The 23,102-nt window shown below is 39.4% G+C and overlaps 1 protein-coding gene across 6 annotated transcripts in view; it reads left to right on the top strand.

Moving 5' to 3' along the window:
* The window catches only part of RHBDD1 (rhomboid domain containing 1), an 87,363-nt gene that overhangs the window by 19,328 nt on the left and 44,933 nt on the right, over positions 1 to 23,102 (top strand). For all 6 annotated transcript variants that reach the window (XM_074963904.1, XM_074963900.1, XM_074963899.1 and 3 more), the window contains exons 2-5: positions 3,299 to 3,817; positions 4,736 to 4,868; positions 19,633 to 19,721; positions 21,423 to 21,473. In XM_074963904.1, coding sequence (XP_074820005.1) covers positions 3,385 to 3,817; positions 4,736 to 4,868; positions 19,633 to 19,721; positions 21,423 to 21,473 — 706 coding nt within the window. In that variant the 5' untranslated portion in view covers positions 3,299 to 3,384. The remainder of the gene's footprint in view (positions 1 to 3,298; positions 3,818 to 4,735; positions 4,869 to 19,632; positions 19,722 to 21,422; positions 21,474 to 23,102) is intronic.

The following is a 23,102-nucleotide window of genomic DNA, read 5'->3' as shown; positions in this document are numbered from 1 at the left end:
CAAGCTCAGGTCACATCTCAGATAACTCTATTAAATGAGCCATTGTGATGCCTCAAGTAACTAACTAATCCCTATAATTTTTCTGCAGCTATTTTGCATGCAATGGTTCTGTTGGTTTCAGTGACTCAGTAGTAGAGGGAGATTGGGCCTGTGTCAAAAGTTCTCATTGGTTTATTGATTACTTGGCTCAGCTACGACTGTTTAAAGATTTTTTTTTTTTATAATTTTTTTTTCACTGCATGCTAGCTAGAGCATCAGTGCTTGAGAGACTCTCCATAGTGCTGCTACCTCAGTCCCACTGCACACTTAGGCAGCACTGCCAGGGGAACTTAAGCAGAAATACAGGGGGAGCCCGTAAAGCATATGGACATTGGGACCCAGGGACTGGGTTCTCCCTGTGTCTCTTTCATGTAATGACACTAACACAGCCATTTAATCTAAACCAATAAGTCAATTGCAAAACAAGGGCCTGGTTCACCCAATACACTTTGATTGCTTTAAGCTCCTTTTGTGATGTAAACCCAGCTTAACTGTCTGGTAGAATCTGCCTGCTGTAATGTACCAGTGAATCTGCCTGTAAAAGTTAAACTTTTTTTTTTTATTAAGGTTCATACTACATATCTTCAGATTGTTAGAAATTAGTGAATGGTTTCTTTCTCTTTGGGTTTCTTGTATTGTGTTCATGTATGATGTTTTAATAATTTAAAACTATTCAGTAAATCCCAGGCAAAAATATATGCAAAGGTGAGAGTATGTATTAGTAACTTACGTGTTTAAAAAAAAAAGTAAAATTGTACTTCTCTCTAGGCCTAAGTGTTATATACCCAGGAAATTCAAAGTTGAGATTGCATTTAAGAGAAATCCAAACATATTGAGATAAGAAATGGATGGTTAAAAAACTGAAACAGCTTTAACTCTTCCTTTTAGTGATTCCATGAGGGGGAAAACGTTTAATATGTCTTGTAAAATGTCTAATCTAGAACCACAAACACTAAAATGCTTTAATGATAATACTGTGGTTATTGCGTGAGGTCACTACATCATGAATCCAAATATGTAGAGAGCAGAGAGGGAGCCATAAACTCTCAAATGACCTCAGATAACTTCTTTGAAAATAAAAATATTACATTTAAAACAGGGCTTATCTCTGGCAATTCCAAGAATATTAGCGAGTGCTGGGTCCCATTAGGAAGCTGGAATTCTTCCCCATTGCAATGGTTTATAAGGCTCTCAATTCTAATAATGCAGAGCTGTGAAATACAGACTTAAGCTAAACCAAAATAAGCCACTGCTACTTTTATATCATATATAAATATTCTTTTTTTTTAAATAATGGTTTTTATCTGGAAAACGTCTTGAGTATTGTTATGTTGAGATAAGAACTTTGGAAAGCATGGAAATGATTTCATGGTGTAATTTTGAAAGATAAGTTGACTGTGATGAATTTGATCTTTATTCCTGGTTCTGTAGATTAATACATATACTGGGTGAAATTCTGTGCTGTATCTCTTAGAGGTGCTGTACAGAACACACACCCCAGGACGTGGGGGAAAATGATGACTTTAAACCATACACATGCCCTCTTGATTCTGGGGTGCCCCCCGGTGTAATTTAGAAAGCCGTGAGGCGTTGTCAGAATTGTAACAGCCCGTCCCCACCTGCCTATAGGCAGCTCTGCTTTCCAGAGTCTCTGCAGCGCTACACGTACACCAGGACTTACAACAGTCCTCAAAGGACAGCCTGTGACTGTCTTCCTCAGTTTCCCGTGCTTGAAGAATTCTCCTCCTTCTTTGCCCCCAGCCACACCCAGGGCTCTTGGAGCTTTTTACGTTTCTTAAATCATTTTACTTGATGGGGAAGAGAGGGAGCAAGAATCTCTCCCATTGAGTATACTTATGTGGAATTTTTATTTCTAGTTTGTACTACTGTTCTTTTATGCTCATTTCAGGGGTGAAAGTAAGCCAGTATGGCATACCAGTAAAAAGTGGCCGCCGGTACCGGCCCATACTCAGCTGACGACATTAAAGCGCTGCTGTGGCAAAGGACCCTGCTTAAAGCGCTGCCACAGCAGTGCTTTAACATCGTTGCCCCTTCTACCCCCCCAGGCCGCCAACGGGGCCGGGGAGGAGCAGCTGCCGTGGGGCTGGTGTTTTAAAAGGGCCCAGGGCTGCGGCTAGAGCCCTGGGCCCTTTAAATCACTGCTGGAGCCCCGGGTGCTGTGGGCCAGGCAGTGCAGCTGGGCAGGCTGGGGGACACTGAGCTCCACCCCTTCCGTCCGAGGCCCTGCCCCTTCCAGGGGCTGAGTTGGCCACCGTACCAGTAAGTGTTGAATGTTACTTTCACCCCGGCTCATTTCTGCTATAGCTTAAAGAAATATGTATTTTCACCACTCTACAAGGTTTTTCCAAGAACTACATTAATAGTCTCAGTTTTTAAAGTAAGTTCTTATGTGGAACCACTTAACTATATGAGCAGATTTTTTTTATATTGCAACCTGACGTAGTCATTTAGGTTTCAGAGTAACAGCCGTGTTAGTCTGTATTCGCAAAAAAGAAAAGGAGTACTTGTGGCACCTTAGAGACTAACGAATTTATTTGAGTGAGCTGTAGCTCACGAAAGCTTATGCTCAAATAAATTGGTTAGTCTCTAAGGTGCCACAAGTACTCCTTTTCTTTATAGTCATTTAGATTACCATTCTTAGTGTTTCTTGAATATCTGTAAAATTTAGAAAGAAAGATAGTGAGAGGATTTCAGATAGAATGAGACTCAAATACTGTGATTGCCTCTAGGGCCATGGAAAACTAAAAATGGAATACCAGAATGTTGAGACCATAGAGAGGAACTTTCCAACTCCTTCATGACAGTTTGGGGTCACAAGTTAGTTGTGAGTAGATCAGGGTGGAGGTGGAAACATGGCTAGCACATTCATGAACAGCATAGATCAACTACAGCCCTACATAGGGATGTGAGATGCAAAGTGTAGCTGTTCTCGCAGGTTCCTTTCTCTTTTTCATGCCTTTATGAATCTGTGCAAAGTCCTTTAACTCAGACCTTACACAAGGATGCAGAACATCATCCTGTATTTATGGTCAACTTGTGTACTTGAACTTCGTTAAAGTAAATTGTATTTTTGTCTTTAACTGTGCTGTGTGTATCTGTTACAATTGAGAAAATTCTGCAGAATATTCCATGTATTTTTAGAAAACATCCAGTGAGCTTGAAAATGCCCCTTGTGTGTTTGATTAGTTATTGATAAAATAATTGTATGTCAGTTAATATAGATCTATTTTTCTTTCAGAATTTCCTAAACCTGTGTATTTTTGGATTCCAACAATAGACTGGAAATTGGAACAATCCTATAATTTCCCAGAATAAGAAGTGATTATGCAGCGAAGACAGAGAGGAGTAGATGTTGGACTAATCTTGCTACTTTCTCAAGTATTTCAATTTGGGCTTGAAAACATTCCACCTGTAACACTTGGGACCCTAGCACTGAACGTTTTTCTTTTTTTGAAGCCTCTGAAACCACTGCTGAAAGTGTGTATCAGTGTAGACCAAAGTTATTACCAGAAAGACTGGCAACGTTTGCTGCTTGCGCCAGTTCACCATGCAGATGATTGGCATTTATATTTTAACATGGTCTCCTTGCTTTGGAAGGGGATAAAGTTGGAACGTAAGCTTGGAAGCATATTGTTTGGGTATATAATTGCAGTATTTTCAGTGCTGATTGGCATTGTGTACATGGTGTTGGAATTTGCACTTGCAGGACTTCTGAATGACCCTTCATACAAAATGAATTGTGCCGTAGGCTTTTCAGGTAAGGCATTCAGGAGGTACAGGTTAATTTAGTGAAGTGCACATTTATAGATTCTGTATAGTAAAATTTTATAATATAGAAAATGGAAATATTTTCTCTGATGAACATGGATTAGAACAGGTAATATCCATCACTACTTCTTTGAGTGCTTGTTCATACATATGTATATCTTTCACTCTTGGTGCGTGTGTGCCCATGCACTTGAATTTAGATTTTCTGGGTGGAGGCATGAGGACTCACAGAACAGAGGTCCAGCCTCAACGTACACTGCTGGCCAAAAGACTCCAAACTTGAATGCGTGTAGTACATGCACACCAAGAGTGGGATATGTATGGCCAACATGTTTTGTCGAATTACAGTTATTGTAAAGTGAATAGTTTTCTTTTTCTATTATATATTTAAGTTTACAGTTTCTGCACAATCAAAGTCAGCAGCAAATACTGAAAAATATTTTTGTTATGAATACTTGTAATCTTAAGATTGCTGCTCTTGTGCTTTCAGCACAGGGCAGACAGAGAACGCCACTAGCTTTTAGATTATTAGTCCTCAAAGGTACTGGCTGTGGAGGAAAAACTCCACTCTCTTTGTTCAAAAAGCCAGTTTCTCATTTATCTCTAGAACCCTTCCTACTTATTTTCTAACCAAAGGTTCGCTTTCTGTCCTCTGCTGCTGCTCAGATTTTTCTACCAGCCCTGGCTATTTAACATTCTGCAGTATCTTTGTCTAATCAGACCCAGTCATTTATTTTGGCTTTTGACCAGTTTCATTTCTCAGCGCTGAGTATACTTGGCCCCAAGTTCAGGGATTCCTCAAAACACCCCAGATGTTATCAGACATTTTTGTTTGTTTTGCAGTTGAGTTTTTCACATCATCTGAAGTCAACTATTTCTTTCTTGGTGTGATTTTTATTGTTTTTAGGAGTATTATTTGCTTTGAAAGTCCTTAACAATCATCATCACCCAGGAGGGACCAGCAACATCATGGGAATTCATGTATCCAGAAGATATGCTTGTTGGCTGGAGCTTGTGGCCATTCATTTATGTTCCCCAGGGTAAGTTAATTAAATCAGTCTCAGGTCTCACATAATTTTTTGGATCCATTTAGGTATATATACATTGTGACATATGAGCAATGACATCTGGTACCCAAAATAAATAGGGGAGTTGCAGGTAGCAATCTGCATCTCTCTCCTCCACACCTTGTAGGTTGATCGTGCTTGTCAAAGAGGAAAAAATGGGACACCTTGCTCATGGGGGTTACTGAGAAGTGTTTTGGTTGGGAAAAAGAAGGGACTACCCTTCCTTTTCCTACTCACTTATCCTGTTAGAATGAAAAACTGGGATATATTGCATGAAAAGGCTTGGCAGGCAAAAACAAATATTTATCCATCTGTCACTTTTTTACTGTTCATTCCTAGTGCCAGTCCCCTCTTCTCTCCCATCTATCTCTTTATCCTATTTTCTCCCAAACCCTACACCAATTAAACCGCAACCTCACTGGCCACATGACTCTATTCTACCCTATGATCAATCCTCCCAACCCATCCTATCCCTCTTTTGGTTTAGAATCTTCCTCTTCTTCCTTTTCTACAAGTTTCTAGAAAATTGGTTATATATCAACAGTGTTAGGGCATAGAATATTTTATAACTTCTTAACCATAATGGAAAATGATAAACCCACCAAATATTAATTTTTTTACCAGTCTGTGAACACCATTTACCTGCTTCAGGGGGTGGTTAAAAAAACATGAGACACACAAAAAAACACTCCCTAATCAAATGGTAGTATAGCTTAGGAAAAGTTCCCTGAGCTGGAAAGGAGGAGACCGAGAATTTAAATCTCTACTCTTAGTGATGTTTAAATTCCTGTGCAATTTACTAGCCTTACTATTGACTGCTGTCATGAACTCCAGTCTAGGAGACAGGGAAGAGCTACTGAACATTCCCCCACCCACTCACCCACAATTTTTAACTAAATTGGCAGAGAGCTTGTGCAAAGTCATTGCAGGCATAGAGTCAAGCTTTCTAACATGACCAACCCAAATTTTATAATTGCACTATACTACATTTCAGTGTGTCTAAACTACTGTACTATTTCTAACCACTATATTACTCACACTCCTCTACCAGAGTCTAGGATAGAATCTAGGTTCCTGATTATCAGTATTCTACTGCTGAATAATAAAATAGTTGTGTTACCCACTCTGAATGTGTGTCAAGTCCTTCTCCAGTGGCTGATCTGGAAAGGGACTTGCAATTACTCCTGTAGCTCAAATAGTAAGGGTCTAATTTAGCACTCTTGAACGTCAGAGGTTTCAAACCTTGCTGCTGATCTGTGTGGGGGAATGGTATGTTTGCATGTGATTCACACTATGAAAAGACCACTTTAAAACAGTTTTTTACTTAAAAATATAATATGTAAATCATAGTGTCAATCATCACAATCATGAGTCATCAAACTTGTATTCTAATGCAAAACCTTAGCAGTGACTCCAGAAGTGTTAAGGCAGAATAACTTCCTGAAGCCATGGTATTTGTGGAAATCATATATGCTAATTTATTGATATAATTGATATAAAAGCATATGAGATGACTGTTAAGGTTTTGCTTTAAATTGCACATTTGAAATTGGGATACGGATTGGTTTTTGGGTATCTTGGAGATTGAATTGAAAGTCTTATGGGGCACTATAATGTGTTATCTGTGGAGTATGCAATATGAAGATGGAAAAGAATGCACAGATTTTCCCCCTTAATTTCTTACTTCCATGATTTTAAGGTGGCGGATGGATGGGATGTCTCCTGACACAATTTTACTGTCAGTGAATGTAGTTGTGTGCTGATTAAATTGTAAAACTACTATAACTTCTTTGACATTATTGCAAAAACCTTCCTACTTCTTTTGTATGCATCTTAAGTGAATGTCTAGTTTGTTTAGCCATCTAACTGCTGCATCACTGAGGGTAGCAAGGCATTACAATTTACCCTTCTGTCTTCTAATGGTGCGCTCCTCTACCACATTTTTGACCATCTGCTTTGCTGCTTGGTAGTCACGTTGTGGAGACTGGATTAAGCCAAATTTCTGTGTTGTGGCAGCCATTCTGGCTGTTCCAGGCCACAGATTGTTAAGCCTAGTCTAGGATCTGCATCCCAGATCACAAACTGTTGTATCTAAATAAGGCCTTCTGAAATTAGTCAGCATGCCTGTCTCTCTATCCCAGAGTTGCTGCCAGTCTGTCACACAGCTGTTGGCTCTGATATACCATTGTTCAGCTGAGCTTTGGCAGTGTTAGACATGAGTGATGAACAGCTATTGCAAAAGGATGTAATGAAATCAGTCATAATCACTGCAGGTGTAGGTGTTTTCTCCTGGAGGCAAGCAGATCTTCTTGTGGAATTATGCATTGCTTATTTGCACCTATTGGAATCATTGTCAGCCTTGTGTGCAGCAGGTTGCTTTAATGTGTCATAGCCCTCCATACTGTTTTAGGGTGACGTTATCTTGTCTTCTCTTTTGGGGAGCTATCTGAGCCAACAAATACAAAGTTAATGTTAATGTGTGGCTAAGGCAACCACTAATGATATGGGTGGTTGTGTTCTGCTCTGAATAAACAAGACTCACATGACTACATCTTCCCCAAACTGCTGCAAAATATTTTGCTGGAGTGAATATCAGCACCAGGACTGAGGTTTGTAGAACATTTGCCTCTACTTCCGAGGAGGATCCTGGGTTTTGGCAGTATGGGAGGTGATCTTTTTCTTTAAGTGTCCTAGATGAGGTTGGTGTGTTAGACTGTGGTCCAGATTGATTCCTAAATAAGTGGCAACTGGCTGGAAATGGGGTGGACTGTCCTCAACACAGGCGGTCAGGAGTTGATTGGCCAGGTGATTGTTCAGATGGAAGGTTGTGGCTATCATCTTAGACTCACTTAATCTAAGATTCCACTGACAAAGGTAAACGGACAGAGAATTAATGTCCTGGGCAAGTGACCCTGTAGATAATTACCAACGTCCGCAAGACATAAGTCATCTGCGTACATGTACTTATTGGCCTTAGTTGTTTTTAGGTTGTAGGTATATATGTTGAAAAGGAGAGGAGCCAGAACAGATACTTTTGCAAGTCTGCTGTGGAGATTCCTGAGCTGGCTGACTTTGTCTTCAGCTTGTGAGATGAAACTGCAGTTTATTTCCACGATGAACCAGACCAGAGCTAAGAGGGAATAGTCAGCAACATATCTCTAATTTGTGTCACGTAGAAGCTTATGGAGAGCCTGATTTTGATGCGCATCAGCAAGGTTATTGAACCACGAGTGCCCTTTGTTCAGGCTGTGATCAGACAACCCGAGTTCAAATTATTCGCCTAACACAAGACATTGAAGATAGCTTCAAGAAGGGCAAGAAAGTTGGTGCTGTTCTGTGGATCTGTCAGCTGTATATGGTATTGTCTGGCATGTGGGGCTGATCACCAAGTTTTAGCAGACTGTAAGCCCATGGAGGAGTCTGCCTATTATCATCATGGAAATGATGATGAATCGGAGAAACTTTCCTGATTTAATTAGAAATCATATTCAAGTTAATGAATATAAATCCATTTTTCAGTTTGTCAAAAATGTTGTGTATGTAAGTTTACATTAATACCCAATCCAAAGAATCTGCAAGGTTTGCATTTAATTACAAATCAATAGAACATAATGAATCCCCTTACTTATCAACAACTGTTCTCCATTTCCTCTTATAAAACATCAGTTGAAAGCCTATCCAGACAAATAGCTCTTACGTTGTCTCCTGAAGCGTGTCCATCTTGGAATATGAAGAATTTCCAAGGGAGGCAGATTCAAAAAATATGGACATCTAATAACATTGCCACTGATTGTGAAAATTAAAAATGAGAACTCAGCAGGGTGATCTCTCAGGTAATCATGTCCTCCAAAGCCATTTAGAGATTTTACATTATAACTAACATCTCCAGTTGTATTCAAATGAACAGGTAACCAGTACGGATCTCGGAGCACTGGTGGTATGGAATCAAAATTGCTTTCCCCTCTCAAGACTTTTTGTAGTAGCTGAAGTTTGAGTCTGATTCAACAATAGTCTTTGTTGGAGTGCATTTCAGTAATCTAGTCTTGAAGCTACAACGGTTTAGATCGCTGGGGCAAGGTCCATCTCAGAAAGACATGGACTCAAATTAGGTCTGATATAGATGAAAAAGGGACCGTATGCCACAGCATCACCTGAGAATCCAGGAGTGATGGATCTAGAAATAACACTCAGATTGCAGACTATTGGGAAGGATGGACAACACACTTTGAGAGGCAGAAGAGGAGTGCAGTTTTTATCAGCATTACTTTTTCGTCTTATTCAAAGTCACACCTATCCTGCTTGCTCACCTCCACTCTTCCATTTCATTCTGTTACTCGAAAACTGCAGACACTGGGTTTGACTTTAAAAAAGGAGATGAAGGCCTTACATAAGGATCATTGGGGTGGAAGGATCCTTGAAAGATTTGCTTTTTGGAAATTTGAAGAGAGCACTGAGCACACTTACTGAAGAATTATCCTATCCTCTTCAAAAACAGTTGTGGTCAGTGATATCCAAGATTATTTATCTACAAAGACACGTGAGTCCTTAACCTGATCTTATTACCAGGAGAAGATTATAAGAGATAATGGTACTCCTTCTGAAATAAACCCCAACTTTTGCCAGACTGGTAGAGGGAAAAAGTATGGGTTAGGGGCTGGGTGCTCTACTCAGTTTCACACTGCTTCTCAATTAAGTTACAGGGGTTTGAGAACGAGGAAGGAAGGAAGATGGATGACCCCCAAAATACTTGGAGGGCGAGAAATGAGGAAGAGAGTGGGAACCTCACTTTTCAGCAGCCAGGAAGTTGTTGAGGGCAGTGTGATGGGATTCACCACTGACTCCCTGTGGCCGGGAGTGGCTGCTCCCTTCCTGCTGGGTGTCTCCTGACCAAGGCTGCAGTGTCCTGCCTCTTCCTGTTACTTGGCCATTTGGCCAGGTCGCTTAAATAAAGTGAGGTAATAAGAATTCCCTTTCAGGGTGCATCAGAATCTGGTCCTACTTTCCTTCAGGGAGGGGTCTTCAGGCAATGGTTGTCTGGTAAGCTCTTGCTTCAGTCAGCCCTTTCCTCAGGAGCTGAGGGCTGAAGATCTGTTCTCTTCCCTGGTCTGCCAACAAGAGAGCTCCTCTGCTCCCCTTTTAAGTTTCTCCTCATTCCTGTGCATGCAGGTGTGGCAGGGTGGAACTGCCTGAGCCCAGAGCAGATCTTAACCCCTTGTTGTTCAGTATGGGATTTATATACCCCATCACAGCATGGGTAGACTCTTTCCATCCTCTGCCCCTTTCACGATGGTGTAGCTGGAGAAATGCTCTCCCTTTCACTAGCTAGGTGGGAGAGAGGGACAAAGAAAGTAGAACTCTGCATCTTTTTGAGGATGGAATCTGGGGTCACATGGGCATATTCCATGTCCTTACATGCTTTGACTCCTAAAGGCAGCCATTACCCATATTCTGGCTGAGGCATCCATAGGAGGAAGGCTTACTGGGAGGGATGTTTCTTCTATGGCCCATTGTTAGAGTGAAGTGTCCTTAATGGGCCATCAAACTTGAATAGTTCGTTCACAATGGGCTGGCTAGATTGGATGTAAACTATCTTGTGGGTGTTACCCCAGGAGCAAACGTATTTGAGATACAGAAACATAGCCAATATTCATAACTTCAGATACAGTGATGATACGTGGATTTAAACAGGATAATCTTATTTAGCAGATCATAACTTTTCCATTGACACCTTACATGATAGACTTTGTACAAGAATTGTTGCAATTGTAGAACAGTGGGAATATCAATGATATAAATGGTCATATTGCAATCATACAGCATCACAAGGTGTCTGGTAAATTTTTCCAGATTAGCAAGATGGGCATATACCACAAAATGTAATACATTTCTCTTATTTAATGTGGTGCATGGCTGATGCTGAAAAGGAAGATTTTTCTAGCTCAGGTCACCACTAACTTATGTTCAAAGTTTTCTCTTCATATCTGCCTGTTTCTAATTCAACTATGTTGCTTAATGTGGATTTGAGACAGTTCTGCCCACTTTCAGTAATACCAGACTCTGACTGAGAACCTCTAACGTGCACAAAGTGAAAGACATGAGAACTACCCCAGTTTTGAAGAGCAGGTGCATGCTAGCAGATTATTATTTAGGTACAGAGGCTTCAGTCAGCTTCTTAAACTCACAACCAAATTTCAGAGATCTACAGTGAAGTCTTCAGTGTATTATTTGTTGCAAAATAAGGGTATTTTTTAATTGATCAATCATGTAGCTTGGTAAGACTTAATAGAATTGTAAAAAAACAAAAGACACTCAAAGAAACAAAAAAACCTTGGTGGTTTCACTTCTTAGAGAACCATCTGAACATTTTCTTTGGTTTCATTCCATGTGGGTTCAAGCCCTCTGAGTTTCAAAGAAAGCTAAAATCTCAAAACAAACCCCAGACAGAACTTCCAATACAGTATTACTTTTTTAGTTTGGCAACACGCACAACTGAGAATTTCAATTTTTCATGTAAAACCAAAAACCATTCCAGGTTTGCTCAAAACTGGGCTCAGTTTTGCAAATATTGAAGAATAATTTGTCAAATCTGATTTGAATTTTGAGTTTTTCATGAAACAAGGAGAGTTTTATATAGTTTCAGGTATCATTGTCAACATTTTGTACAGCTGTAAGTTAAAAGATTTATGTCATGAGATTTTGATATTTTGCTATATTACTGTATAGTCTGATTTGTATTTTTGCTCACTAGTTGAGTTTAGGGACCACATTGTTAATATCGCTTGTATTTAAATACTGCTTTATTGAGGAGAGCTGCCTTACAGCTTTGCCATGTTAATAGTGATTATATGGTTATTGACTTGTGACTTAATTTGCTGATGCTAAGAAACTTTCAGTCTCCTTCAGGTTTTAGTTTATAGCTTCCTCTTTGAGAGCTGCTAAATCAATGAGACAATTTACTCTTGCATGGCAAACATTTCTGTTACTTTCAGTACACCACCTATCTCTTGCCTGCAGTACCATTAATATGTCTTCACAGTAATGTTATGCCAATGAAAGCTGTAACAGCAATATAAATCGACTCAGGAGGTACATGGATAGAGTGTGTCCTTTTCTTTTCTTTTCTTGAATTGGTTGTGGGCACATTTAAAGAAGTGACCTGTTGTAAATGATCCTGCAACTGGGAATTTCAAGAGTGTGATTGAGATATGCAGGTTAACTGTGGCAACAGTTCAAACAACACGGTTCATTGGTGAGAAGCTAATCTTTTGTCTGACTGCTCATTGGAGGGAAAATAGTTGTCTGTGCTGCTATTCACCCCACCACCTCCTCTAAAGATTATTTTAAAAAGTAGTACTTCCCCTTTTTATTGTAGTGAAATTAGTGTCACTATTCCTACATATAGTAAATCATTAGGGCCATGTAGTTTCCTATATATAGAAATTTACTGAGATAATATAATCAACATGTTGCTTGGTACTAATCGATTAAACATTTATAATATAAATATTTTCTTCCTACTTGTTCATTTTAACAATCTAAATGCTGCAGTTTATGATAGTTGGAGTTTTCTAACATTCTGCTGAAGTAGTTAGTTAGTTTACCATTTTACTCTGCTTCATTATTTTATTTTATTTTATTTATTTATTAATAATAATTTATTGGTAATGCAGCAGCTCTTGGTGGGGACCCCCAATCATTGCTGAAGCCTCTGTGTGCCATCACAAAACAAATAAATAGTTGTTCAAGGTGCTATTTAAATATATATTATACACTTTGTGCCCTGAAGTACTTATAATCTAGTAAAACAAACCTTGTCAGTGGGGGTGGGGGAAGGGATAAAACACACATCACATCTTTATTTATATGCATTTTATGTAGATACTTTTATCTACAACTACTACTACTACCAAATTGTGGGCTTTGTTTTCAGTATTATACCTAGCCTAACAGCTTTTTGTTAAACAAACTGTTGCCTTCCCCAACTATTGTTTATATGCCTATTGATAAAATTACACAGGTCAAGATTTTCAGAAATAGCAATTTTGTGTACCTGAATATTTGGGTGTTCAACTTGGCACCTAAAAAGGGTGTTTCAGAAGGCATATTCAGCCCTTTCTAGAAAACTGAGGCACCTGGAATCTTTAGTCAAGCTTGAAAATGATAACCAAAATTACCTTTCTGTGCCAAAACTCTTAAATAAAACCCCATCCAACATCCATAGGGTTGGCAACTTTCAGCCTCTGGTGTCATATGGGGAGGCCTTCAGGTATGTAAAGCCAGAAGTGCCTCTGGTCTCATGTTGGCTCTATGTGTTAGATTGGTTGTCATGAGTGAATTTCAAATGGTTTTGTGCAAGTTGGTTGTCATGAAAATCTGCAGGACTAATTCAGACCTGATTCTACAAGCTGTTCGTGGGTGGATTCCTGTGCCCATTTCTGTGTCCAGTCCTTTTGACTTTGGTGGGGTTGTGCACTGACTCATTACATGGGTCCTCACTCTCAGATTTGAGCTTCCAGATTTGAGGCTTCTGGTACTTGCCTGAAATACATCAGTGTTTCTTAAAAGGGTTGGTGAAATCACTGAAATTGTTTCTGACTGAAACTAGGGAACAGGGAATCATTGGATTTTTTTTTTAAATTTAAAAACATACTCTTTAGAGCAGCAGTTTGCAAACATTTTGAGCTGAGCCCGGCCTTTGAGTTAAAATTTTTGGTTGTGCCCGCACAACCAAGACAAAAATAGAGACATGCAAAAGTATGCTTGTTAACTGTCATAACCATACAGAAAGAAAAGGAGTACTTGTGGCTGAGTACTCCGATGAAGTGAGCTGTAGCTCACGAAAGCTTATGCTCAAATAAATTGGTTAGTCTCTAAGGTGCCACAAGTACTCCTTTTCTTTTTGCAAATACAGACTAACACGGCTGTTACTCTGAAATAACCATACAGCTAAGAGTAGCCTAGAATTCCTCCTTACCTGTAAGGGGTTAAGAAGCTCAAATAACCTGGTTGGCACCTGACCAAAAGGACCAATGGGGAAAGAAGATACTTTCAAATCTTGGGGGCGGGGAGGCTTCTTTGTGTGTGTTCTCTTGGGAAGCAGAGAAGCATCAGGTCAGAAAACTCCTTCTCCTTTTAACCATCCTAAAAGTCTCTCATATTACAAAAAATGTAAGTAAAAGCCAGGCAAGGCTTGTTAGATTATCTTTTGTTTTGCTTGTGAATTTTTCCTTTGCTGGAGGGAGGTTTATTCCTGTTTTTTGTAACTTTGAAACTAAGCCTAGAGGAAGTTCTGCTATGTTTTTGAATCTTTTATTACCCTGTAAAGTTATTTTCCATCCTGATTTTACAAAGGTGATTTTTACCTTTTTTTTTTTTTTTTAAAATAAAATCCTTCTTTTAAGAACCTGACTGATTTCTCTATTATCCTAAGACCCAGGGGTTTGGGTTGGTGATCACTTTGTAACCAGTTGGTTAGGATATTATTCTCAAGCCTCCCCAGGAAAGGGGGTGTAAGGGCTTGGGGGGATATTTTGGGGGAATAAGAATTCCAAGTGGTCCTTTCCCTGATTCTTTGTTAAATCGTTTGGTGGTGGCAGCGTACCGTCCAAGGGCAAAGAATTTGTGCCTTGGGGAAGTTTTAACCTACACTGGTAGAAATAAGCTTAGGGGGTCTTTCATGCGGGTCCCCACATCTGTACCCCTAGAGTTCAGAGTTGGGAGGGAACCCTGACAATAGCCTATTCATAAAACGAACAGAGACTGTAATACAACTTTAAATTGCCCACACCTGTAAGTTTTAAATACACAGATACTTACTAACAACACAGCCAAGGCTTCCTTAGCAACGGGCTGCTTCTACCTTACTAGCTAGTTAGCCTGTTGAGGTGAGTCAGGGGGCATTCCCTCCCTGCACTGCCATGTGGGGCTGGCCCGAGATACCTGCTGCCGCCGCTCAGTCCCTCGAACATTCCTCCACGCTCCCCTTGAAGGGGGGCACCCCCCACAGTTTGAAAAACTCTGTTTAGAGAGGTACAGTATGCTGCATGGAATGTCTCTTTTTTTTGGTGCCCCTTGACCTGCTAACATTCAGTTACACAAGGAAATTAATTTCATAAGAGTCTGGAGAAGTGATGTTCACCAGTGAGAGCCAGTTTCCTGGCTTCTGTTCTTTGCCAGACTTGGCTGGTAAAGATTTACCAGGTAATTCAAAATTCCAGATTTATTACAAAATAACCTGAAAGAGGAAAGCTTGTTAATAATAATAATAAACCCAATAGTGTTTTTCTGTGCAGTGCTGCTCTAAATCAGTAGTTGATTCCTTCTTGTGTGATGATTTAATGTGGTCTGATTTGCATTCAAATCGTTTGTTCAGCACTCTTAAATTAGCTATAGGGCCTACTTGCTAATCATGTTTTAATTTAGCAATGAAGAACATAACTTGTCTGGTGTATTTGGCTGTACATGCTATTGATTTAGTTGAACTAGCACTTATTGTTTTGAGAAATTCATCATTTTATCTAAAGACAGTGGTAGCTCACAGTATGTCAGTTTGCTAATGCTGCTTTTTTTTAAAAGAGCACACTTTATCTCATGACAGGTTTATCTAATATGGCCTCTCAGTAGACCAAAGGTAAGAAATACATGAAAACAAATAAGAAGCTGTTTCTCCAAAAGACTGTAATAATGGTGGTTTGAGCTCAGAGTTCTGGACTAAATGGCTGATGTACTGTCCTATAATTTGTGTGTGTAAGATAACACCTATCACTTTTTTTTTTTTTTTTAACTGCAGAACACTGTTAATAAGAGACAGTGACAACCCAGTGACTCAAGTCTTTTTGTTCTGTTAACATTAGATATTTCAGATAATTAAAGCTACAAATGTTATGTTAGGAGGATTGAAACAATGTAAGATAAATCATGCGATGTTGGTGAGAAGTTATTTCTAACTAAAAAATGAAGATCCCAGTACAGTATTAGTGTAAAATTAGAATAAAGTTGTGGGGAAAATTAAAAGTTTTTCATGTGCAAACAAATCATTTGGATTTCATTTGCTTTCCTGTAGTGTTCTTAATTATTTCTGTTACCTGCACATTAGGGGCATCCACCTTTACCGTCTTCCTCAGGCTCAAGATGTAACCCTTACCCTCTGCGGGTTTGCGGGGTCTTTCACCAGTGAAATAACATTACACAGTGAAATCCCTAACCTATGTTTGTAAACAATCACCACAACAGAATGCACACAGTAAGCATACAATGCTCACCACTCCCAATAAGGCAGACAAACGTTTCCTGCTGGCCAGGATCAGGTCGTCCAGGGACTCCAGCTTCTGCACGTTATAGTTGGCAGGATGTTGCGGTCTGGCAGTTCGGATCTTGGGGCTGTGTCCTGGAGTTGATTCCAAAAAACTTCCTTTTGGACCTCAGTTGATATAGTGAAACTTGAGTCCTGCTTAGCTATACCTTAACCAATCATTTTACTGAAGTATTACAAAATAATTCTTTGACTAATCGTAATATATTTCAAAATAATCCTTTACCCAGTCCTATCCCACCACCTTAGTTGATTTACACCTTGCAAAATTAGTTATGTAACAGACAGAAACAATCAAAGAACCGGACAGAAACTATACAGATAAACAATAGAGAACTAGGGACCATAAAAGCAAAACAATAAAGAAGTAGAGATTTCACACTAAGTGATTCCTTGTAATTAAAAATCTTCAGCCAGGATGATGTTACTGTAAATTATGAAAGGTTTTTCATGTGCAGGTATTACATTGTCTTTAGGACGTGTGTTAAAATTTTTTGGCGTCCAAGTAATTTTAAGTCAAATTCCAGCCTGGAGGGAGTACTTATAGAGCTGTAAACCTATAGAAAAACAACTTACATAGGAAGTCCTGACCCAATTGCTGTAAATGCCAATGTAGTTGATCAATACTTGCTGGTGAATGAATGGGAGATACAGAGAATGGATTTAAGCAGCAGGTCGCAACTTTATTTAACACTGGGAGGGGTGCATGGCGCCCCACTTCCTGCTCTCTCCAGCAGGCATTTAACTGGGTCCAGAATCGTGTTCAGGACTCCCAACACAGAACCAGTAACATGGAGTCATCCCGCTTTGGCTCACCCCTATGACTCAGCTTGCTTCTGAATCCTTCCTACCTTCCCTGCAAAAAGGTTGGGGGATAGAGGCTCCCAAGGGAGGAGCTCAGTCTACAAAGACTTCAGGTCTCCTGTTTTCCCATGAGCAGAAGGACCACGAACAAAATCCCAGGTTGCATTTACCTCTGGGAACTGGTCTGTCTTTTCCTTCAATTCGTTGGATACCAGCTATAAGGTGTGACAAGCTAAAACAAGTTTTTCTTTTTCTCACTTTAAGCCTTTTTAAATCTTAATGCTATAACCTAACTATGCCTCCATGTGGGTATAATAGTCAAAACTAGATCTTGTTAGTGGCAGAGTTGTTCACCTCAGATTTTTATAGCATTTGGAAAAATTCTTTGACAGAGATCTAGGTGAATAAATTGTAGAATGAACATTTTGGCACTGTGTGCCGTGTTTGTTCGCAGTCTTTACAGTGGCGCATTCTCCTGCATATATTAACTGGAAGTAGACCAGCACTGAATCAGGGCTTAGTACCTTCACTTCAGGAAGAACTCTTCAGAACAATAGCTCCAAAAGCTGAAAAATACTATGTTAAAGTTTATAACAAGCATTACTCAACTCAAACCATTTGCACTAGAGCCTTAACAGGAATTTAGGGATTTTCCTGAAGAAAAATTCCAATTTCAAATTCCTTAACAAATCAGTAATTGCTAGGAAAAACCACAGGATCATAGAAATAGAGCTAGCAGGGAACTTAAGAGGCCCTTCAGACATCCCTGGCAAGTGTTTGTCCAACCTTGTCTTAAAAACCTCCAATGATGGGGATTATACAACCTCCCTTGGTAACCTATTCAAGTATTTAATTATCCTTATAGTTAGAAAGCTTTTCCTAATATCTAACCTAAATCACCCTTACTGCAGATTAAGCCCATTACTCTTGTCCTGCCTTGAGTGGATACTGAGAGCAATTACTATCTTCTTTATAATAGATGTTAAAATAATTGAAGACTGTTCTCTGTTCATTACTCCTTTTCCCCTAGTCTTCTTTTCTCAAGGCTAAACTTGCCTAATTCTTTTAACCTTTCCTCATAGTTCAGGTTTTCTAAACTTTTTATCACTTTAGTTGTTCCTCTGGACTCTTTTCTGTTTTCCACATCTTTCTTAAAGTATGTTGCCCAAAACTGGACACAGTACTCCAGCTGAGGCCTCCCCAGTGCTCAATACAGTGCAACAATTACCGCTTGTGAATTGCATACAATATTCCTGTTAATACACCCAGAATATTAGCCCTTTTCACAACTGCATCACATCGTTGGCTTATATGCAACTTGTGATCCACTTTAATAACCTCCTAATAATCTCCAAACGATGGGGTGCACCCCCCTGGTGGAGTGCGGAGGAATGTTCAGGGGGCACAGTGGGGCCTGAGCCAACCCCAGTTGGGGGCAGGGAGGAAGCATCGCCCAGCCCCTCTCTGCCCCCAGCTCCATTCTGGCCTCACCCTCAGCCCCAGCTTGGCTCTGGGCCTCGGGCCCCAGCCTCAGCCTTGCTCCCAGCCGCAGCTTCGGCTCCTGGCCCCAATTGTGCCTCTACTCCTGGCCCCAACTGTGGCTCTGGTCCTGGGCCTGGTTCCACTCTTGGCCATGGCCCGGAGCCTGGCCGTGGCTCTGGTCCTGGCCCCAGCTCCCGACTGCAGCTCCTGGGGGTGAGGGGCATGGACAGATTCCATTACAGGTAAGGGGGGGCGTGACAGAAAAAAGTTTGGGGACCACTGTCCTAGATCCTTTTCTGCCGTACTACTTATTACTTAGTACTACTATATAATGAGATTTTGAGTAGGGGTCACACTGGAGGGTCTTAGAAAACTAAAGAGTAGGACCAAATTTTTCCCACATACAGTTTTAAAGACTCCTTGCACCGCTAGCCAGTTTATAGTGAGTTCATGGGAAAGAGAACTTCATTATCCACACCATCACCAAAATTAAAAATATTAGTTATATAAAGCTCTTGTTTAGAAACAAAGCCAGATCTGTTTACTTACAAAAGCTATTGTTGCCGCTCATATATATTTAATATTTTAAAATGTGCAGTAGTTCTGAATTATTTTATAAACACAGTGTGGTAATTTACCTCTTACAATGACCTGATTTACCATGGCTTTACTCCAGTTTTATGCTTTTGTTGCTTCGCTGATTTCAGTAGAGTACCACTGATGTAAAACTGGAGCAGTGTAATGCTGAATCAGGAATTTCAAGAGCTAATAGAGAACTAATTTTAGATGATGCTTTTTGTACAACAGAAACAAACTAAAGCTGAATGAAATTTATACAATTTGTTTAACTCTTCTTATTTTGTTTGAGGCGTATTGATTCTTGTAATACATCAGTCACTTTTAGCTCCTCCTTTGGTCAGAGGTGTTCCTTTAAAACATATTGTGGTTGTTACTCATTTCAGTGGTCAAAAAAGGTGGAAAATGTTGTTCTTTGAGATGTATTAAACTGCACAGAACAAAAGACATATGGAACAAAGACTGCAAACTGTGACCAATTGACATACATTGGAATAATGGGAATACAGAATATATCTAATCGTCAGCCATACAAACTCTCGCAAATGATTCTGTTCCTCCTAGGACTTCTTTTGCTGGGCATCTGGCAGGTATTCTTGTTGGATTGATGTACACACTGGGGCCTCTGAAGATGCTCATGAAAGCAACTGCAGGTATGTAGTGAACACTCTTGGCGTGACAAGAAGTTAACAGTCTAGCTTAATATTAAATTTAAGATTTGGGTTATTAGAAATACAATAAATGGAGCCAAGAACAGGATCAAATATTTTTCAAATGTTTGTACTTCCTAAGACAATAAATTATTAAAAAAAGATCGGGGTAAAATTAAAATGCTATTTAAAAACTTTAATTTTAAATGAAATGTAGTAAACCCAGAGAACTATCATGTTGTTATATTATACTGAGTATGGTACATTTCTGTCTTTTTATTACCTGTATATATTATATTGGAAGTACCCACATTTTAAAAATGAGCTTTTGGCGTTGTAGACAGTTGTCTAAAGAATTTCCGATATTGTTGATTTTGGTATTGTATTACTACAGGTTTACACAAGGTGCTAGTTAAATGGGGGGGAAATGCAAATACTGCATATCTGTATATTTAGAAATACAAACCATGGGCCCAGTCCTGCAACTTCTTATGTGAGTAGTCCCACTGACTTAACTCTTTCAATGAGGTAAAAATACAAGGGCCACATTACTGAACGTTTGCAGGGCTGGACCCGATGACAAAGTGTGTTTTATATGTTCATTCAATTTTCTATAGTAGCTGATGTTCTCAGCATAACAAAAGCTTTTCACCATAAATATTTGTATAAACTAAAAATATTAATAAATATGGATATGTAGCTTATTTACTTGATAAGGTTGATTAATTAATATTTTTATTCATGATACCTTGTTAAATGTGAATATAGCTAATGTATAATGAGACTACATTATCAGTTCAGAAATCTGTGCTCTGTCTACTTTTCACCAAAGCTGTTATATTAAATGATTTGTTTTAGCTCTATTTTTAAATACTAAAATAAATCCTTAACAAATAATCCAGTAGGTCACTAGCCTGAAGATTTATCCTACTTGCTGTCAGTGCTTGAAGTGCATGCAGGGTTTGGTGATGAAGCCTCCGTAAGTTCTAGATCTATAGGACTTTTAAATGACAAAACCAAGAGAGAGAGATTTCACAGCCCACTTGGTTGATATGAGACAGTTCGCACCTTTTTTACAGGTGAATCTTTCACCCATCTGTAGCAGTACTGTCTGGTGGTAGAACCAGTGTAGTACAGTGGGTGGAGCAGGATTTGAAGAGAGCTCTTTGCTGCCGGAAGGATATCACTTGGGCACTGCTGTGCAGCTGGGATTTGGGGGCAGGGCCAAGAGATTGTTTCCTGGATCCTCAAGTCTTCTCTTCCTCCTCTTATGTAGCAGGGCACAGACAGAACAGGGGCTAGTCTAGCCGTAAGTTTTCTGTGGAGTGGCCTGAAACTGAACAGCTCCTTTCTCTACTCCAGAGGAACTCCCCAGTGCACAATTTAGCTGCAAAAATTTCCCAACCATTAATTCTGCAGAATGTTTACTGGGCTGTTTGTGGGTATTTTCTTTTCTGCATGGTTCTTCCCTTTTTATTATATCAGACATCACTTTGAGACTCAGAGAAAAATATAAAGATTATAAACATTAAATACTTTGATTATTGCTGGGCAAAATTTTATAGAAAACCCACTGTTCTAGAGCCTCATCACAAAAGACCAAGATTCTGTAGGTGGTATTACTGCAAAGTCAATTTTTAATTTTTGTAGAAGGATTATAAAATTATTTATGAATATTAAGTATATCGCATTTCTCCCTGGTAGGTGGCTTTTTCTACTTTAATGATTCTGTAAGACAGAGAGACTACTACTCAGGTGAGCACTTTCACTCAATTGTCTAAAGACTTTGTTCACTTTTCCTTTCAACTTTGTATCTTTTTCTTTAAAATTATAAAAATAAAGATACAATTTTATGAACTGTAGAATATTTGGTTATTTGGAAAATGAAATTTGGTTAAGTGGGGGAAAATTATGCATGTACATAAGAAAGTATCTTGGCCTCAAAATATACAAATAAAATAACTAGTTTTTTTTTAAATAGCAACTTTGAACATTGTTCTTATTAAATTATATGAAATTCAAAGCATTCACGATGGAAGACTATATATGTTGGTGATACTGTACCACATTTTTCCTTCCTGTTTAGGTGACTGTATAGGTAGTTCAACAGCAGTTTCTCTACAAAGAGGCTGAAAATCTCAATGGAGGAAATTGGTTAGAGTGCAGTCTTTTGTTCCTTGTCGCATTATGTAAATACCGGAAGTGTGAGGTGTATGTAGACATTGGTAGATGTGTTGAGACAAGTGCTGTAGGTAGTGATTTCTGCTTCACATAGCCAGTACCTCACAAGGTATGCATACTGTATATAGGCATAATATTAGTCATGGTGAAAACCTACAAAGGATGACAACCCTTAGTGTAATTATCTCTGTAACTCTCCCATTTCCTGAACCAGTGAGCAAAAGAAATGATCTGTGCAACCAGAGTTAGTATACTCCACCCACTGCATTCAGATTGAGTATGAATTTCAAATCGCCATTTTTTATTAAAGACAGTAGTGGTTGTGGAATGACACTTAACACTGTCTCTATTCCTTTCTGTCATGCTATTTTCTTCACTGCTACTAGGTGTTTTTCTCTTGTTACGTAGTAGTAATAGCAGCAGCAATAACAACACAGCCCTTAAATTCTCTGTTCTCCTCTCTGGGATGGGCCCCTATTGGAAAAAGCAAAAGCAAAGTCAGATCAGCAATAGCAGCAGTGGCATTAACACTTACTGCTAGTCTTGTCATGCAATCATTTTGTGATGCCAATGGACAAGGAACATTGTTTTAACGCTACTGTACAGCAGATCAGGCAACTAACTAGGGAAACAATTTTTAGCAGCTGAGATAGTTTTGAGATGTTTCTTTTCTAAAACATTTCTTCTATGCATTTATTGAAGGGCCCAAAGAAAGTTTCTCAAGGGAACTGCTGGGGATGTCATTTACTATGCTACTAATATCTGGATCATCAGGAAATTTTTCATTCATGCCTTTCCTATCTTTGGACACTTAACAGCTTAATTACTACCTTCTTCCTTCCTCCTAAGGCTCTTTTAATTCTCCAGCCAATGCATGACCCAGAACCCCTACACATTATTTCTGCTTCACATGACCCTCCTCAACAAAGATCAGAGGGGTAGCCATGTTATTCTGGATCTGTAAAAGCGGCAGAGTCCTGTGGCACCTTATAGACTAACAGACGTATTGGAGCATAAGCTTTCGTGGGTGAATACCCACTTCGTCGGATGCATGTAGTGGAAATTTTCAGAGGCAGGTGTAAATACGCAAGCAAGAATCAGGCTAGGGATAATGAGGTTAGTTCAATCAGGGAGGATGAGGCCTTCTTCTAGCAGTTGAGGTGTGAACACCAACAGAGGAGAAACTGCTTTTGTAGTTGGCTA

This window comes from Natator depressus, chromosome 9 (genome assembly GCF_965152275.1).
Source record: "Natator depressus isolate rNatDep1 chromosome 9, rNatDep2.hap1, whole genome shotgun sequence".
NCBI lineage: Eukaryota > Metazoa > Chordata > Testudines > Cheloniidae > Natator > Natator depressus.
Note: the sequence above shows the minus strand (reverse complement) of the source record. Positions and strands in the feature narration are given on the sequence as shown.